Raw genomic sequence first — 15645 nt, forward strand, 5'->3', positions numbered from 1 at the left:
GGGCAGCAGCAGGATGGACATGACATCTTTTGATAAATACTGGTCAAAGATACTTTCATCCTCTTAAAATTTTGCATTTTAATTTCATGTGGTAAAGTCCCAAGTCCCCCCTCCTTTGTTTCAGAAGGTGCAGTTCTAAAATAAGGGATACTCCCTAAAACCTTTCCTCAGTTTTTTTTAAACCCTTCTGGTTACTTCTATGAGATAGAAAATGGGTCCTAAACCTTCAGAATTTTCCTACTCCTCTAGTGGACTTTTAACAGCAGAAGGAAATGCCCAAATGCTCATCAAAATATATAGAACCAGCTATATTTTCTAGGTATCCGTCCTTCAGCTATAAGTCCAAAAGCACAGCATAGTGGGGTGGCGGGGAGTTGCATGAACCATAGCCAGCCAGTAAAAATGTTTTGCCAATTTTGTTTGAAAAATGAGTAAAAAGGGTCTTTTCTAGTCTAATTCATTTTCTAGATTTATTACACTGTGCTGATGAAAGGAGGTAGGAAGCATGTTCTGTGCACACTAATTTCTATATGGCTGATAATGCTCTCTATGATTTATTCCTCCTGTAGTTGCCTCTTGAGATTCAGTAGTCTGATTTCAAGTGATCACCACCCACAAAATTCTCCATTCCATCCTTATTCCTTCCAAGCTAGTTCCTCTAGAATTCTACTGGGAGTGATATATAGTTTTGTCCTACTTTAATTTGCTGATTTCAGATCTTCAAATACCCTGCCTACTCATTCCACATTTGGTTTGTTTTTTTGGGGGGGGGGGGGTATAGGAATTGTCAACAGACTTCTTTCCTAGATCCTGATCCTAGCTTTCTGTCAGTAAGTTCAAAAGTAGCTTTGTTGACTCACTGTCCATGAACTATTTAGGCTGAAACTTGGGGTTTTTGCTGGCATTCTGATCTCATAGGACTGGTTTTGGTATGGAGTGAGGTGAGGCTCATATCTTCTAATTCACTAACTGCAGGTCTTCAGCATGCATTGCCTTTTTCTCCCTACTTCCATTTTCATTTCTCCTCTGAATAGGACTGAAGAAGTTAAAATAGAATTATCATGTGACTGTGAAAAGACCTGCAGGTAAACCTTTCAAACGATAAGACACAGATGAGGCACGCTTCAGTGTAACATGGGTCGTCATTTTTCAATGCCTCAGCACACTTCTCTTGAATGGAAAGCTACATTCTTCCAACAGCCTTTGTTAATAAAGAGATCCTTTCTCTTCATGAAATCCATTTCACTGCTCCTTCTGCTGAAGAGAAAACACCTGAGTTTTCTGATTAAGTGTCACCCTCAATTTTGCTATACAGAAAAACCAAGTGACAAACACTTGCTCTTTTTTTGCTAGAATTCCATAAAGCCATTTTTTCACAGGAACAGAGAAGATATAAGAACTATTCATCTTTCTGATGTTCTAACTAGCCTACTACAATATTTTGTATATTCTCTGGCCATTTGTAAGGCATCTGTCACCTTGGTGTGGGCCAAGGAACAGTAACTGTGACATATTTGAAACATAATACCAAAAACTTCTCCTATCCCACTTTCATGTAAAAGCCAAAACCCACAGGAGAAATTCTACATAATTTTTTTTTAAAAAAAGGAGTTGCAGTTCAGCTTCTAGGTTGTTCACCATTTCCTAGAACTAAACATTTTTTCTGCAGTATAAAGTACTTTCACTTCTTTAATATTTCTCTTTGATGCTTTCAAGTAAACACAGTATATGTCCAAGACATAACAACTGATAAAATGCAGTAAGAAATACTAGAAGTTAGAGCAGGGAAGGGGAACATCTGACCCTCTGGATTTTGGTGAACCGCAGTTTCCATCATCCTTCATTGCTGACTATTGTTGACTATGTTAGCTAGGGTTGGTAGGAGTTGCAGTGCAACAACATCACTTTCCCCATCCCTGGACTAGATGACTGTGGCATGTCATCAGAAACAGCCTAATGCTATCAGTGGTCTGAGCTAGACTGAGAAGGCTGTAGGCACACCCACATGTTACCTAAGATGCACAAAGAATAAATTTACCACAGAGGTTTCCAGAAAATGGGCTTCTGTTGAAAAGCTACTGTGCACTTACACCACCATTTCCCTCCTATACTACCACCATTACCTCAATAAAACAGTAGGACAAAGCAGTGGAAAAATACAAGTAGAGGTTATAGATAGAAGATGCCATTCTTTGCACAAAGTGGTAAATGCTGCACATGAAGCAGGTGGATTTCACAATAAAAGCCTCATATGGAAACAACCCAAGTTAACAAAATGGGAACCAATAGAAACAGACTGCAGTGCACACTGCACAATTGTCAGATTGTCAAAAAACTAGCCAACCAAACCCAGATTGCCTAATTGTAACTCTAGTTTTTTGAGTGGTCATCTGTGCACTTACAGATATGGGTCGTTGTGTGTCTGTGCAGTGATTTTTGAAACTTTGTAGAGCTGCATTTGGGCAGTACTCCTAACTCTCAGAGATATAAGCCATGCATACCCAGCAAAACCCAGTTCCAAGTCCGCCAATGGGAACCCTGGGAGGTAAACATCTCAGAAAATGGTGACAGTTGCCTCTGAAGAGCCCAAGGACTCTGGAGAACCATGGTTGGGCCACCATGGGGTGATTGTCCTCCTCAATCTTTGTAATGACTCTGGTGAAAAGAAGAAAGGAAGGGAAAACATACAGTAGTGGCTTCTCCCATGACAAATTAAATGTATATCTCCTAGAGACTCCCTGTTTGACAATTCCTGATGCAGAATTGAACAGATTGTGTGTGCTGAGGGTGTGAAGAGGTCTACTGAGGATGTGCCTCAGCTATGGAAGAGACTTGGAAGGAGGACTAAGTCTATCTTCCACTCATGGAAGGAGGAAGTCACCCTACTGAGATTGTTTGTGAGGACACTGTCTACACCTGGCAGGTGCATCATAAAAAAATGCCCCTGCAGATGTACCAGTCCCAGATCTGGAGGGTGGAGCTGAAGGAGGATCCAGGAGTGTGTTTCTTCTTGTTTGTAGAAGGCAACCACAGTTTTATCTGCAGCCACTTAAATGGTCTTGTGATGGAACATTTTTTGGAATGTATGAAGGAATTTCCACAATCTCTGTAAAAGTAGAACACCGCTGTGATCTAATTTGGAACAGCAGTATATAAATAAATTATTATTATTATTATTATTATTATTATTAAAGTGAAGAAGGAGAACATCCAAGACCTACTCTGGTATCAAGAGGAGTAGAAGGGCGTGGCTCCTAGTCCAACTCGACATGTTGTATAACTTCAGGACCAAACAACCCTGGAGTCAGATCAGGGACCTTCTGGTGGTTGCTGAGGGCAGGATCCCAGAGAGAGAACATTTTTCCAGAATCTCCTGTTCTGAGTAGAAGCCAAGAATTTGAACCTCATTGGAGGGGTGAATATCCATTTCCCTAGCGATACTCTTCAGGACAGGGCTAGGGAGCAATGAAGACACACTGGAAAAGTTAGAATATGAGATGAGATAGCTCTTGACTAGGTATTGAAGGTTCCAACATAGCTGAATTTTGAGGGGCTAGCATCAGTGGCCTGTTCTTATGCTTTTAATTCTTAGGCTCCATCTGGCCATATAACAGGATGTTTTTCTTTCTAGAGGCTTACCAGGAGTGAGAGGAACAAGAGTGAAGTTTAAGGTCTTCACAGGGTGTTGGGTCTGAGGGTGCTAACCTTACTGCAGTAGGTTGAGTAGCAGCCACAGCAATTTGGCTCAATGAACTATCTGGCTGAAAGTGGGTGGGAGCAGACTTGATTGTCTTCAAGTAAAGTGATTTTAAAATTACACATGGAAAGCAAAGTAAGACTGAAATGCTTTTCTGACAGTTCTCCCACCCCCCCGCTCCCACTATGGCTCCATTTGAAACAGCACCTTTGAATCCTCTCTCTGTGATTCTCACAGGCCTTTATATAATCTGACTATGTTTACAAAGCTATGAGATAGTTTTAGGGATTGAAAAATCTGCCAAGCTTGATTTAGCTCATTTTTTTCTGCAGTTAACAGATGCCAAAATTGTATGGAACAATACATATTTTCAGTCACATCTCAAACTATGCACTTTTGTACACATTTTTTCAAAAATCTGTCTTTTGGGGAAGGGAATGTTTTTCTTAAGTACATTTCTGTGCATACTCTCCTGTATTACAACAGCTGAGATCAACTTGCAAGTGTATTCCATTTCATATATACTGTATGTGCATGGAGTTTTCATAAAAATGCTAGAATTTCTCAAGCATCCCTTGATAAACAATAATTAAATTTCTTACAGTTAATTGAAGCATAAATATGAAGTGAAACATATCAGTGTAGTTTTTGAATACCTGATGCACTCACATACCTCTATGTCCCTGCATACTATCTAGAAAAAAATTCACTGCTTAACGTTTCATCCATAAAAGACATTAACTGAATATTTCTGTAATCCTGAAAGCCAAGGGTTGCTCTAAATAGTATTTGGGGGAATGAAAACTGCCATAGTATGGCAGCTAAAAATGATCTGCAAACCTGTAAAGTAATAGCGCAAATTATACCTCAGCCACAAATGGCAATTTAGGTAAGCTGAGGGTCTCTTAGCCTTACAGCCCATTCTTGTATTTGTTTACTGAAAATTTCATTATGTGCTACATGGCCAATCCCCACAGCTGACCCCCCCCCCCCCCCAACATTATAGCTGTTGTAAGGCAAGGTAGGCAAATGGCAGCCTTGAAATAATCCAGGGTACCACAAGAATGTTTCTGGAGCCCTAACTTCCTAAGACTCTCTGGACTGGCAAAGATGGTAAATGGCCTCTGCTGTCAGTGTCCAGGACCAGCAAGTTCCCTTTTAAATAGATTGTAGAGTCAGCCCTAGTCAGTACTTTTATGGGAGACTGCCAATGAATACCAGGTGCTGTAGGCTAGAGGAAGGAACAGGGAAAACAACATCTAAGTATTCTTTGCCAAAGAAAACCCTATGAAATTCATGAGGTTGCCATAAATCAACAGATAACTCGAAGGCACACACACAAACCATCCTCTACATGATTTACAAGTTTTTTTTTTGGGGGGGGGGACATCATTTTTTTCCAACTAGAAATGGACATCTACTTCTGCCTTTCTGTGTTTGTTTTGTGGTCTGTGGAGACTCCAGAGAGTCCGGGGCCAAAAACTGCCCAGTGAAACTCTCTGACAAGACCCACCCCTTTTGTAAGGAATCCTGAGATACCGGACACAAGGTATGACATCTGAAATATAAATGTCAAGTAAATAATAATAAGCTATCACAAAGACCTATATCACAGTAAAGTGTATGTGCACACATTTACTCTATGGTCAACTTAGAAAATACTGGAATGACACTCAAAGAATAAAAACTGAATTATATCTTCAACAATGACATATCTAGAATCTTCAGAAAGCAAAATTATACTAATAGAATGAACGAATGAATAAACACGCACATTTCATTTATACATGTTGTTGTTGTTGTTGTTGTTGTTGTGTACCTTCAAGTCATTTCTGACTTATGGCGACTGTAAGATGACCCTATTACCAGGTTTTCTTAAGAAAGATTTGTTCAGAGGGGGTTTGTCTTAGCCTTCCTCTAAGGCTGAGAGAGTGTGACTTGCCCAAAGTGGGTTTTGGTGGCTGAGTGGGGATTCAAATATTGGTCCCCAGAGTTATAGTCCAATGCTCAAACCACTGCAGCTCTCTCACTCACTCACTCTGTATGTGTATATATGTGTTTGTATATATATTTATGGTAAAGGTAACCCTTGAACTGACTGTCTGGTCATAATTGACTGCAGGGGGTGATGCCCATCTCCATTATTAAGTCAATGTCTGAAGATGACTCCAGTAGTCACATGACCAGCATGAATGCATGGAACACTGTTACCTTCCCACCGAAGTGGTACCTATCTATCTACTTGCAGTTTTACATGCTTTTGAACTGCTAGTTTGGCAAAAGCTGGGACTAGTGATGGTAGCTCATTGCATCATGCGGCACTTGGGCCTTGACCTGCCAACCTTCTGACCTTATGATTGTCAGAATTGGCATTTTTGAGTGAAATTAAAAAAAAAATATGTAAAGCCCTTCTGTGAGTACAGCTTGCTATGGATGGGATGATAGCCATCAATGCTGAGGGAAATCATTGCGGGGTAAAAAGTGCAAAAAGAGAAAGAAAGTAGACAGTATGGTAGTGAAAAATAAGGTCGTTCGAACTCTCCAAAATTTCGTTCCTGGAAGGAAAAGCAGATCATTTCACCAAACCAATCCCCTTCCACCCACGTCCAGAAGACTTTGTACCCATCTCCAGAAATAAAATAAACTATCCTCTTTGCTTTATCATTTAAAATCTGATGTGTGTGATGATTTGAGAAGGCTTTTCTTTCCCTCCCATTCTCACCACTGCAGAGAGCTGAAGAGCAGCATGCTGATGACTATGAGCAGTGGCATCTTAGAGCATCTTCCAAAGGCTGCTGAGAAGGAAGGAAGAGAAGTCCTATCCTCCATACTCTCCACTACTGTAATGACCAGCTTTTAAAAGGTAGGGAGGTATATTAAAAAGGGGAGTGTGTTTTAGGATTTCGGCTAGCAAGGAAGCATGGATGGGAAGCTGAGAGGAAGACTTCAATTCAATCAAAATTCAATTCAAATTTTGATCTGAACTGTAAAAGGGGTGTGTGTGGAATTAAAGCTCACTCTTTCTTTGGGGTTTTTGACCCCTTGCTCCACGAAATCATTATTGAACATAGCTCATGTGAACTTCATTAATCCCTAATGAATCATCTCTATAGACAATCCTCACATATGGTTTGAAATTTAGTGCCAAAATGACAATTTAAAGGCAACAAGGAAAGCTTTTTGGGAGATAAAGTTACAGTTCAAAAACGGCAGCTCACCAGTGTCAAGGTGAAATCTATAACATTTAAATCATTATGGCAGCCATAAAATCTCAAGCACAACAGTACCTCATTGGTATGCTGCAACTCATCAGCAAATCGACTGACTTTTCTGAAAAGCAGGGATATCGTAGAGTTCCTTATAGCGGTGCAGCGGCCAAGCAAAACGAGGGCATGAGATATAGAATCTTGCATCTGAAACTAATTAAAAGCATCATTAAGCATCAGATGGTTAAAAACAACAACCTTAAGTTAAAATGTGCCAATATACTTTCATAGGACACTGAAAAGATCAACTGGCTAATAAAATATGGTAGAATCATATAGTATTATGTCATCCTAAGTATATGTACTCAGAAGTAACTAGTAAATCCACTTAAGTTCAATGGGATTTACTCACAAGTAAGTTTCTTTAAGCCTAAATACAATGAAGGTACCAGACTCCAGCTGATTTTGCAAGCTAAACAGAATCAGTCCTGGTAAGCACTTGGAGTGGGATGGGGGACCAGAGAATACCAGATGGTGTAGCCTACAGAAGTATGAAGGCAACAGCAAACTACCTCTGCATATTGAGCTATTCCACCTTCAGTTCACTCTGTTCCCCAAAATGGATTGGGGAGCCTACCAACCATGCCACAAAACCTTGCCTTACTCTTATGTAATGCCAGGTCAGTCAAAAACAAGACTCATATCATCTATGACCTTCTCTTAGATGAAGAGGCTGACCTGGCTTGTTTTACCAAGACCTGGTTGGGAGAGGACAGTGCAGTAACTTGGGCACAGGCCCTCCCAGCTGGGTACTCTGTCATTGAGCAGGTAAGGGGAAGTGGGTGAGGGGGTGGAGTGGCTCTGTTTCACAAAAACAACCTCACCTTGACCAGGATACCTGTCCAGAAAACGGTCCACTTTGAGTGTATGTACCTAAGCCTGAAGACCAAGGATAGTTTGGGGAATCTGTTAGTATACCATCCACCCCTTTGTCTAACAAACTCCCTAACCGAGCTGACACAGCTGGTCTCAGAGTTGCTGTTGGAGTCGCCCAGACTTCTTATTCTGGATGACTTCAACAACCCATTTGAGACCAGTCCATTAAATCTCACAGGTGCAGCTCGGGAGTTCATGGAATCCATGACAAACATGGGCCTATCCCTATTGGTCAGCAAGCCTACTCATTGTGTGGGTCATACACTCAATGTGGTCTTTAGTACGGAACAGGAATATCCATGGGTGGAGGTAACAAAAACCTTCCCATTGTCATGGACGGATCATTTTCTGATCAAGGCTGAACTCAGAGCCACTGTCCATCCCGTAGGGGGTGGAGGACCCATTAGAATGGTCTGCCCTCGAAGGCTAATGGAACCAATTGGATTCCAGAAAGCCTTGGGGGGTTCATTGGTTGGTAATGCTGGTGATTTTGTCGAAGCTTTGGTTAATACCTGGAACAATGATCTTACCAAGGCTATCGGCAGGATCACTCCCAAGCGTCCTTGCCAGCCCGCTTCAAACCGTCATCCATGGTATACAGAAGAACTCAGAAAGATGAAGCGGGTTGGACAACGACTAGAGTGCGTCTGGCGAAAAACTCAACTCTCATCTGACAGGACTCATCATAGGAACTTCCTTTGTTCCTATAGAGGCAATACGTGCCATGCAGAGAGCTTTCTCCTCTGCACGTATTGCGTCTGCAGAGTCTCGTACAGCAGAGCTCTTTAAGGTTGTGAGGGAACTGACACAGGTTCCACCTGTGCAGAACCCTTTACTTAACCCGACAACGGTCTGCTGTGGTGAATTTAACAACTACGTTGTAGATAAAATCTCTCAGATAAGAGCCGACTTGGACACTAGACTTATAACCAAATCAACTGATGAGGTGTCCAGCAACTCCGCTGATGTGGTTATACTGGATCAATTTCAATCTGTAAGTACTCATGACGTGGACATGCTCCTTGGTAGAGTGAGGAAAACAACTTGCCCTCTCGACCCTTGCCCTTCGTGGCTGGTCGTCCAGGGGGGTGATGCCTTGAGGGTGTTGTTAAGGGACATCATCAATGCATCCCTTAGGGAGGGTCATGTTCCATCTTGTTTGAAGGAAGTGGCGGTTAGGCCACTCCTGAAAAAACCTTCCCTTGACCCCCTGGATATGAAGAACTACAGGCCAGTCTCTTTACTACCATTTTTGAGCAAGGTGATCAAGAGGGCGGTTGCTCTTCAACTCCAAGCTGTCTTGAAGGAAACCGATTATCTTGATCCATTTCAAACTGGCTTTAGGATGGGATTTGGGATGGAGACTGCCATGGTCGCCTTAGCTGTTGACCTTCATCTGGGCATTGACAGGGGTAATGTAACCCTGCTGGTGCTACTGGACCTCTCAGCGGTGTTTGACACTATAGATCATGGCATCCTCTTGAATCACCTGAGAGGGTTAGGAATAGTTGGTACTATAGTAGTAGTAGTAGTGGTTCCGTTCCTTCCTCTTGGGCAGATTCCAGAGAGTGGTGCTTGGGGACAGCTGCTCAGCAAGGAAAGAGCTTAATTATGGCATCCCACAAGGCACCATCCTGTCCCCGATGCTTTTCAACATGTACATGAAGCCTCTGGGAGAGATCATCCAGAGGCATGGGGCAGGGTGTTACCAGTACGCTGATGACACTCAAGATATATTTCTCCATCCCTCGGTCCTCAGCGTTGACTTCAGATGGTGTCTCGCCTCTCAATGATTGTCTTAAAGCGGTAATGGATTGGATGAGGGAAAACAAATTGAAGCTGAATCCAGACAAAACGGAGGTACTTACGGTATCGGCTCCAAACCCAGGTATTGGAATACAACCTCCAGTCCTAGAAGGGGTCACACTCTCCTCAAAGGACTGTGTTTGCAGTCTGGGGGTGCTCCTAGATTTGTCGCTTCACATGACAAATCAGGTGAATGTGACGGTCAGGAGCACCTGTTATCAGCTTCAGCTGATATGCCAGCTGCGCCTTTTGCTGGAAGTCAGGGAACTTGAGACTGTAGTACATGCACTGGTAACCTCACGCCTTGATTTCTGCAATGCACTCTATGTGGGGCTACCCTCGTGCTTGGTCCGGAAACTTCAATTAGTCCACAACATGGCAGCCAGATTGGTCTCCGGTACTTCCAGAAGAGACCATATAACACTGATCTTAAGATCACTCCACTGGCTGCTCATCAGTTTCCGGGCCCAGTACAAGGTGTTGGTTATCACCTTTAAAGCCCTAAATGGCTTGGGTCCAACCTATCTTCGGGACCACCTCCTTCCATATAATCCTCCCTGCACACTTAGAACCTCAGGGAAAAATCTGTTACAGCCTTGTGTGTCTACGACCTCCCAGAGGACCTTTTCAGCTGTAGCTCCCAGATTGTGGAATGGCTTGCCGGACAAGATCCATCATATTACCACTCTAAACAGCTTTTAAAAAGCTATAAAGATGGATTTCTTCCGGCAGGCCTTTCCTGAATAGTTCTCCGGCTATCAAAAGGAAAATCTAATTGCTGACCTCTGACTTCACCACAGTTATTGTATTGTTTTTAAGTATGTTTTAAATTCTACATTGTTTAATTGTATTTTAAGGGGTGGTGGGTTGAGGGTTCAGATTGTATATTTTTAATCTTGTAAACTGCCTCGATTGCATTTTGTAGAGAGGCGGGATATAAATAATAATAATAATAACTATTTTTATTATTCCTTGTCTAAGAAAACCCTACAATATCCACAAGGTTGCCATATCTCAACAGGCATCCTAAAGCTCCGTACACACATACACAGAAGTATTCTTAAGACTAGAATCTACTGTATATCAGTAGTTTGCAAGTTCTGGTCCTCCAGGTGTTTTGGACTTCAGCTCCCAGGAATCCCAGGCTGCTTGGTCAATGGTTAGAGCAGGGGTAGGCAATCTTTTTGAGCCGGGGGCCGGGTTGCTGTCCATCAGACAACTGGGGGACCGAAGCCAAAAAATAAATAATTAAATTTTTTAAAAAAATTAAATTAATAAATAAACCAGGACAAATGTAGGACAAAATTTTCAAATGGAAGACACTTTTTTTTAAAAAAATGGAGGACACACGAAAAAAATGCTTTTTTAAAAAAAATGTTAATAATGCATGTTTCTGAGGTTCTATAGACAATTGCCCCCAAAGGCCCCAGCGGCAATCGGCAGCAGGCTGGGCTGGGGCCGGTCCCAAGGCCTCGCCGGGCCACATCCGGCCCGGGCCGCAGGTTGCCTACCCCTGGGTTAGAGATTCTGGGAGCTGAAGTACAAAACATCTGGAGGATCCCAGATTGAGAAACAGTGACTAAATTACTGATGCAGCTCCCACTCAATCCACCAAATCAGTTTGGGGGCATCTTCTACCCAATGAAAACTGCATTAGAGTAGTTGTACAGCATTTTAGATGCATTGCTAGTGTGGATTTGTAATTTGGAAAAAAAAGTAAAATACAGTAAACAGGTTTCATGTTGACTGAGTTTGTACTTTATGACATAAAACTACAAACATCTAGATGTATTAGAATTGTCTATTACACAGATCACACTGCTAGCAGATTCAAATAACAGTGTGTGTGTGCATGCATACCTTTGTGCTATCAGTTTCCACAGAAATTTTCTGTTCACTGGATAACAGGGATGTTATCCCACAAATACTTGTATTTTAAATCATTCATATTGTAAGGCCTCCTAGGTGAGTGGAGGGAGGCAAGGCATTTGTTATTCTTCTGTATTCTGTTCCCAGATAAGGCCAGAATCCACAGGAAAACAGTGAGCCTGGATTCACTCCAGACATGTTTTTGCCAATCAGCCACAATTCTAGCAAGTACACCCCCACATCGGCAGATGAGAGAAAAGCATGTATTCAGAGTACAAAACCTTACAGTGCTATGATTTCAACGGAGGGAATGTTGTTTGTTGTTTGCAGCACGTTTGGGGTAGTCTACTACCACATAAATGACCCATCTGCATCCAATACCTCTATATAAGCATATATAAAGTTTTTTGTGAGGTGGCTAGCAGAAGATACAAAAGAAGAAGAAACATACAGAAGAAACATACTTTAAAATAAGTTTTCTGTTCACTGGATAACAGGGATGCAACAGTATGAACATAAAAAGGTAGTATTTCTATGTTTAAAAGAAACACATTGAAGTCCTGGATTTTTTTGATTTTTTTTTTTTTTTAGAAAAAAATGTTTGTAAAGGGACTTTCACAATTTGGTCACCATGTCCCTAAGCTCAGAAGGTAGGGATTTTTGCAGCAGAAACTTGAATGACCTCAAAGAATGGCCTAGTTCATATGACCATTCAAGGCTGGACCTTCAAACGGAAAAAGGGGGATTATTATTTCTACAGAGGTACAATTAACAAGTCATGGGACAGCTGCCTGTCAAGATTTGTTATAGGTCAACTGTATTTTATTGCTTGGTCCAATGAACTATGGGGCAATGACTGGAGGCCATACGTTTCAATAATGTCTTCAGTGCTGGCCCAGTTTGGCCTCCAACCAGTTATTTTACAGTGGTCCCTTGTTATACGCTGGGGTTTGGTTCCAAGATCCCCCGTGGATAACAAAATCTGTGAATGCTCAAGTCCCTTTAAATATAATGACACAGCAAACTGGTGTCCCTTATAAAAATGGAAAATCAAGGTTTGATATTAGAAATCTATACTTTTTTTTGAACATTTTAATACCGTGGATGCTTGAATCCATGTATAAAAAATCAGTGTATAAGAAGAGCCGACTGTATATACTATTCTATAAGTCTAAAATTTTAATCAAAAAATTGACTCAAAAAACCTGAGTCGACTTATCCATGGGTCGATGTAAGTACTGCACCTTAAAGGAACCATCCTCTGGTGAAAGGCAAGAACGTCATCTATCCTGGAAGCACTGACCTGCCTCTACTTTCTCATCCATCCAGCCTTTAGTGTGAGCAGAAACAGTCATGCTTGCTGGAATTTTTTAAGTTCTTTGACACTGTCTTTCTTCGCTCCATTCTTTATATCCTTTGTTACATGCCCTTAAGTTTTTTCCTTGACTTATCCATGGGTAATATCAAAATCCATAATTTTGGCCCCAAAACCTGCTCTCAACTTATACATGAGATCGACTTATAGTCGAGTATACACGATACTTTCCCCAGAGGTGCAAGGAGTCTAAACAGCCACATAATGAACAGGAGGCAAGTTTCACATTTAGATAATATCAAACCTATGTCTGCTGACCCTAATCCAAATTCACTGAAGTGGGACAATTTAGATACGTAACACAACTTTCCCTGAGACTGTAAGTCTGAGCACTGGGAACTGTCTAATTAACAATTTGCAAGCCACTCTGACAGCATTTCTAAAGAGCAGAGTATAAATACAATAAATAAACAAATAAACAAATAATACAGTTTGATACCACTTTAATTGCCATGGCTGAATGCTATAGAATTCTAGAATTTGTAATTTTGTGAGATATTTAGCCTACATTCTCAAAAAGCTCAACAAACTATAAACCCTCAAATTCCACAGCATTGAGTCATAGAGGTTAAAGCAGTATCAAAATGCATTAATTCTGCAGTGAAGATTAGACATCAGTCATACTGCATTCAATGTGCATCTTTTAATGTCCAATATATCAGATCTGCATTACATAAGATTCTTAGCTTCTTATTTAAAGTTGTCATTTTTTATTACTTGCTTGCATGCTGATTTGTGCAGAAATTAAATGTGCATCTTAAAATGGAGATCTAAAAATGATAAACATGGAAAAGTAAACTCATTAATTCCAAAGCCCATTTTAGAACTTTTTGTGTTAGTAGGCTGGAATTAGGGATGCCATTGAAAATGCACTATAGAATACTCAGGTACCATATTTTGCCTGTTAGGAAAAGGTAACATCCTTGTGATACTGGGTTAACTTAGTCTCAATGAAATCTTTAGGCCAATGGGATTGAACCATCGCCCTTGAAATTTATGGAAATATTTATATATAGGCCTGTGTAAAATACTGTGTTGCTTTCAAATGTCATAGCTGTTAAATAAAGCAATGCAAATAAAAAGGAGAAAGAAGCAACACAATTTTGCATATACAAATGCATGTAAGTCACTTTCAATAATAACATGCACTAGCATTAAAATAAAAAATACCCAGAAAGAATGCTTTGCAGACAATGTTGTAGATGAAGCACATGACCTGGTAAAATACAACGCTAGCTTGAATTTTCCATGTCTGATTAACTCCACTATGTGACTCATTCTTATAATTATAGTGTACTTCACATTTACCACTTTTGCTTAAATCCTTTATTTATGCCTGCATATAACCATTTCCACCTATATTAGTTTTATTTTGAAAGCAGATAATCACCACAGCTATCTAGATATGCTATTTAGTATAGAGTACATTCTGTGCAGCTGACCTCAGAAATGAATGACTGTTATCCTCATTGGTCTTTAAAATACTAACCTTCCACTAGTGGGTTGAAGCAATGGGATTGGAACTATTTTTTTCTTTTTCATACTTGCCAGTCAATCTTGAATAACCAGGGAAAGGAAACAATACACACGCAATCAGTGATATAAACACACAGATGACCACTCTGGAGTCCAAATTCTAGTCAGGCTGAATTGAGAAGGAAAATAATGAAAGTCAGAAAGAGAGAAGGAGAGAGAGGGAGGGAGAGAGAGAGAGAGAACAGTAACCAAAATCAGTCTTGTGTTGAAGGTTGGAAATTAAAGGTAGATTACTGAAACTTCTTTCGTAGAAAGATAGCTGCATCAGGCTGTATCAGGGAAGAGATCGATTCTTTAGTCTGATATTAGACAGTGTTCTTTGCTTGGCTTCAGAGAAATATGTCCACTGAGTTCAGTAAGATTTACTTTGAGGTGAGTGTGTATAAGAATTGCCCAGATTTACAAATGCAAAAGCTTTCAACCATACACACCTGCAACAGGCAAATGTGCATTCCTTATCTGCGATGGTATGTATGTGATTCACACTGCTTCCACCATTAGATAAATCAACATTTGTAAAATGGTTAGGAACCTATGAATGAGCCTTGACTTAAGAAAGAGATGATTGAAAAATTGTTTAGCATTGAACCAAGCATATTTAAATTTTAATATTCAAAATAATATTTTGGGGATGAAGGGAGGGGGGGGGGAATGATTCCCCAAACAGGCTTAAACAACAAATATTCTTTTTTTTTCAATCTACTGAATGTACACTGCCATCATCCCTCACACTTTGAGGGTAGTCTAAGAATTCAATTTTTCATAACAAATCTTGCCAAGAAAACCCCATAATAGGTTCGCCATAGATCAGAAACAACTTGAAGGCATACAGCAACAACAGCAAAGGTAACCAGATTGATCACTGGAACATCCAAAACAGATAATATAACACCAGTTTTAAAATCTCTACACTGGCTACCAATCAGCTTCTGGGCGCAATACAAAGTGTTGGTTATTAGCTTTAAAGCCCTTCATGGCTTGGGCCTGAGTTACTTGAGGGAACTCCCTACATAATCCGCCCCGCACTCTCAGAACATCCAGGAAGAATCTTTTAGAATACTCAGACTAGATTTATATCAACTTCCCATAGAACATTCACTGCCATGGCCCCCAAGTTATGGAACAACTTACCGGAGGAAATCTGTTTTATCACCACTTTAGATGCCTTCAAGAAGGCACTAAAGACGGATCTCTTCAGGTGGGCATACCCACCCGACCTT

General features: G+C 40.7%; 1 protein-coding gene across 3 annotated transcripts in view; it reads right to left on the reverse strand.

Moving 5' to 3' along the window:
* Window positions 1–15645, reverse strand: part of MEI4 (meiotic double-stranded break formation protein 4) — a 92633-nt gene that overhangs the window by 30218 nt on the left and 46770 nt on the right. For all 3 annotated transcript variants that reach the window (XM_042446563.1, XM_042446555.1, XM_042446573.1), the window contains exon 4: window positions 6985–7116. In XM_042446563.1, coding sequence (XP_042302497.1) covers window positions 6985–7116 — 132 coding nt within the window. The remainder of the gene's footprint in view (window positions 1–6984; window positions 7117–15645) is intronic.

This window comes from Sceloporus undulatus, chromosome 1 (genome assembly GCF_019175285.1).
Source record: "Sceloporus undulatus isolate JIND9_A2432 ecotype Alabama chromosome 1, SceUnd_v1.1, whole genome shotgun sequence".
Lineage (NCBI taxonomy): Eukaryota > Metazoa > Chordata > Lepidosauria > Squamata > Phrynosomatidae > Sceloporus > Sceloporus undulatus.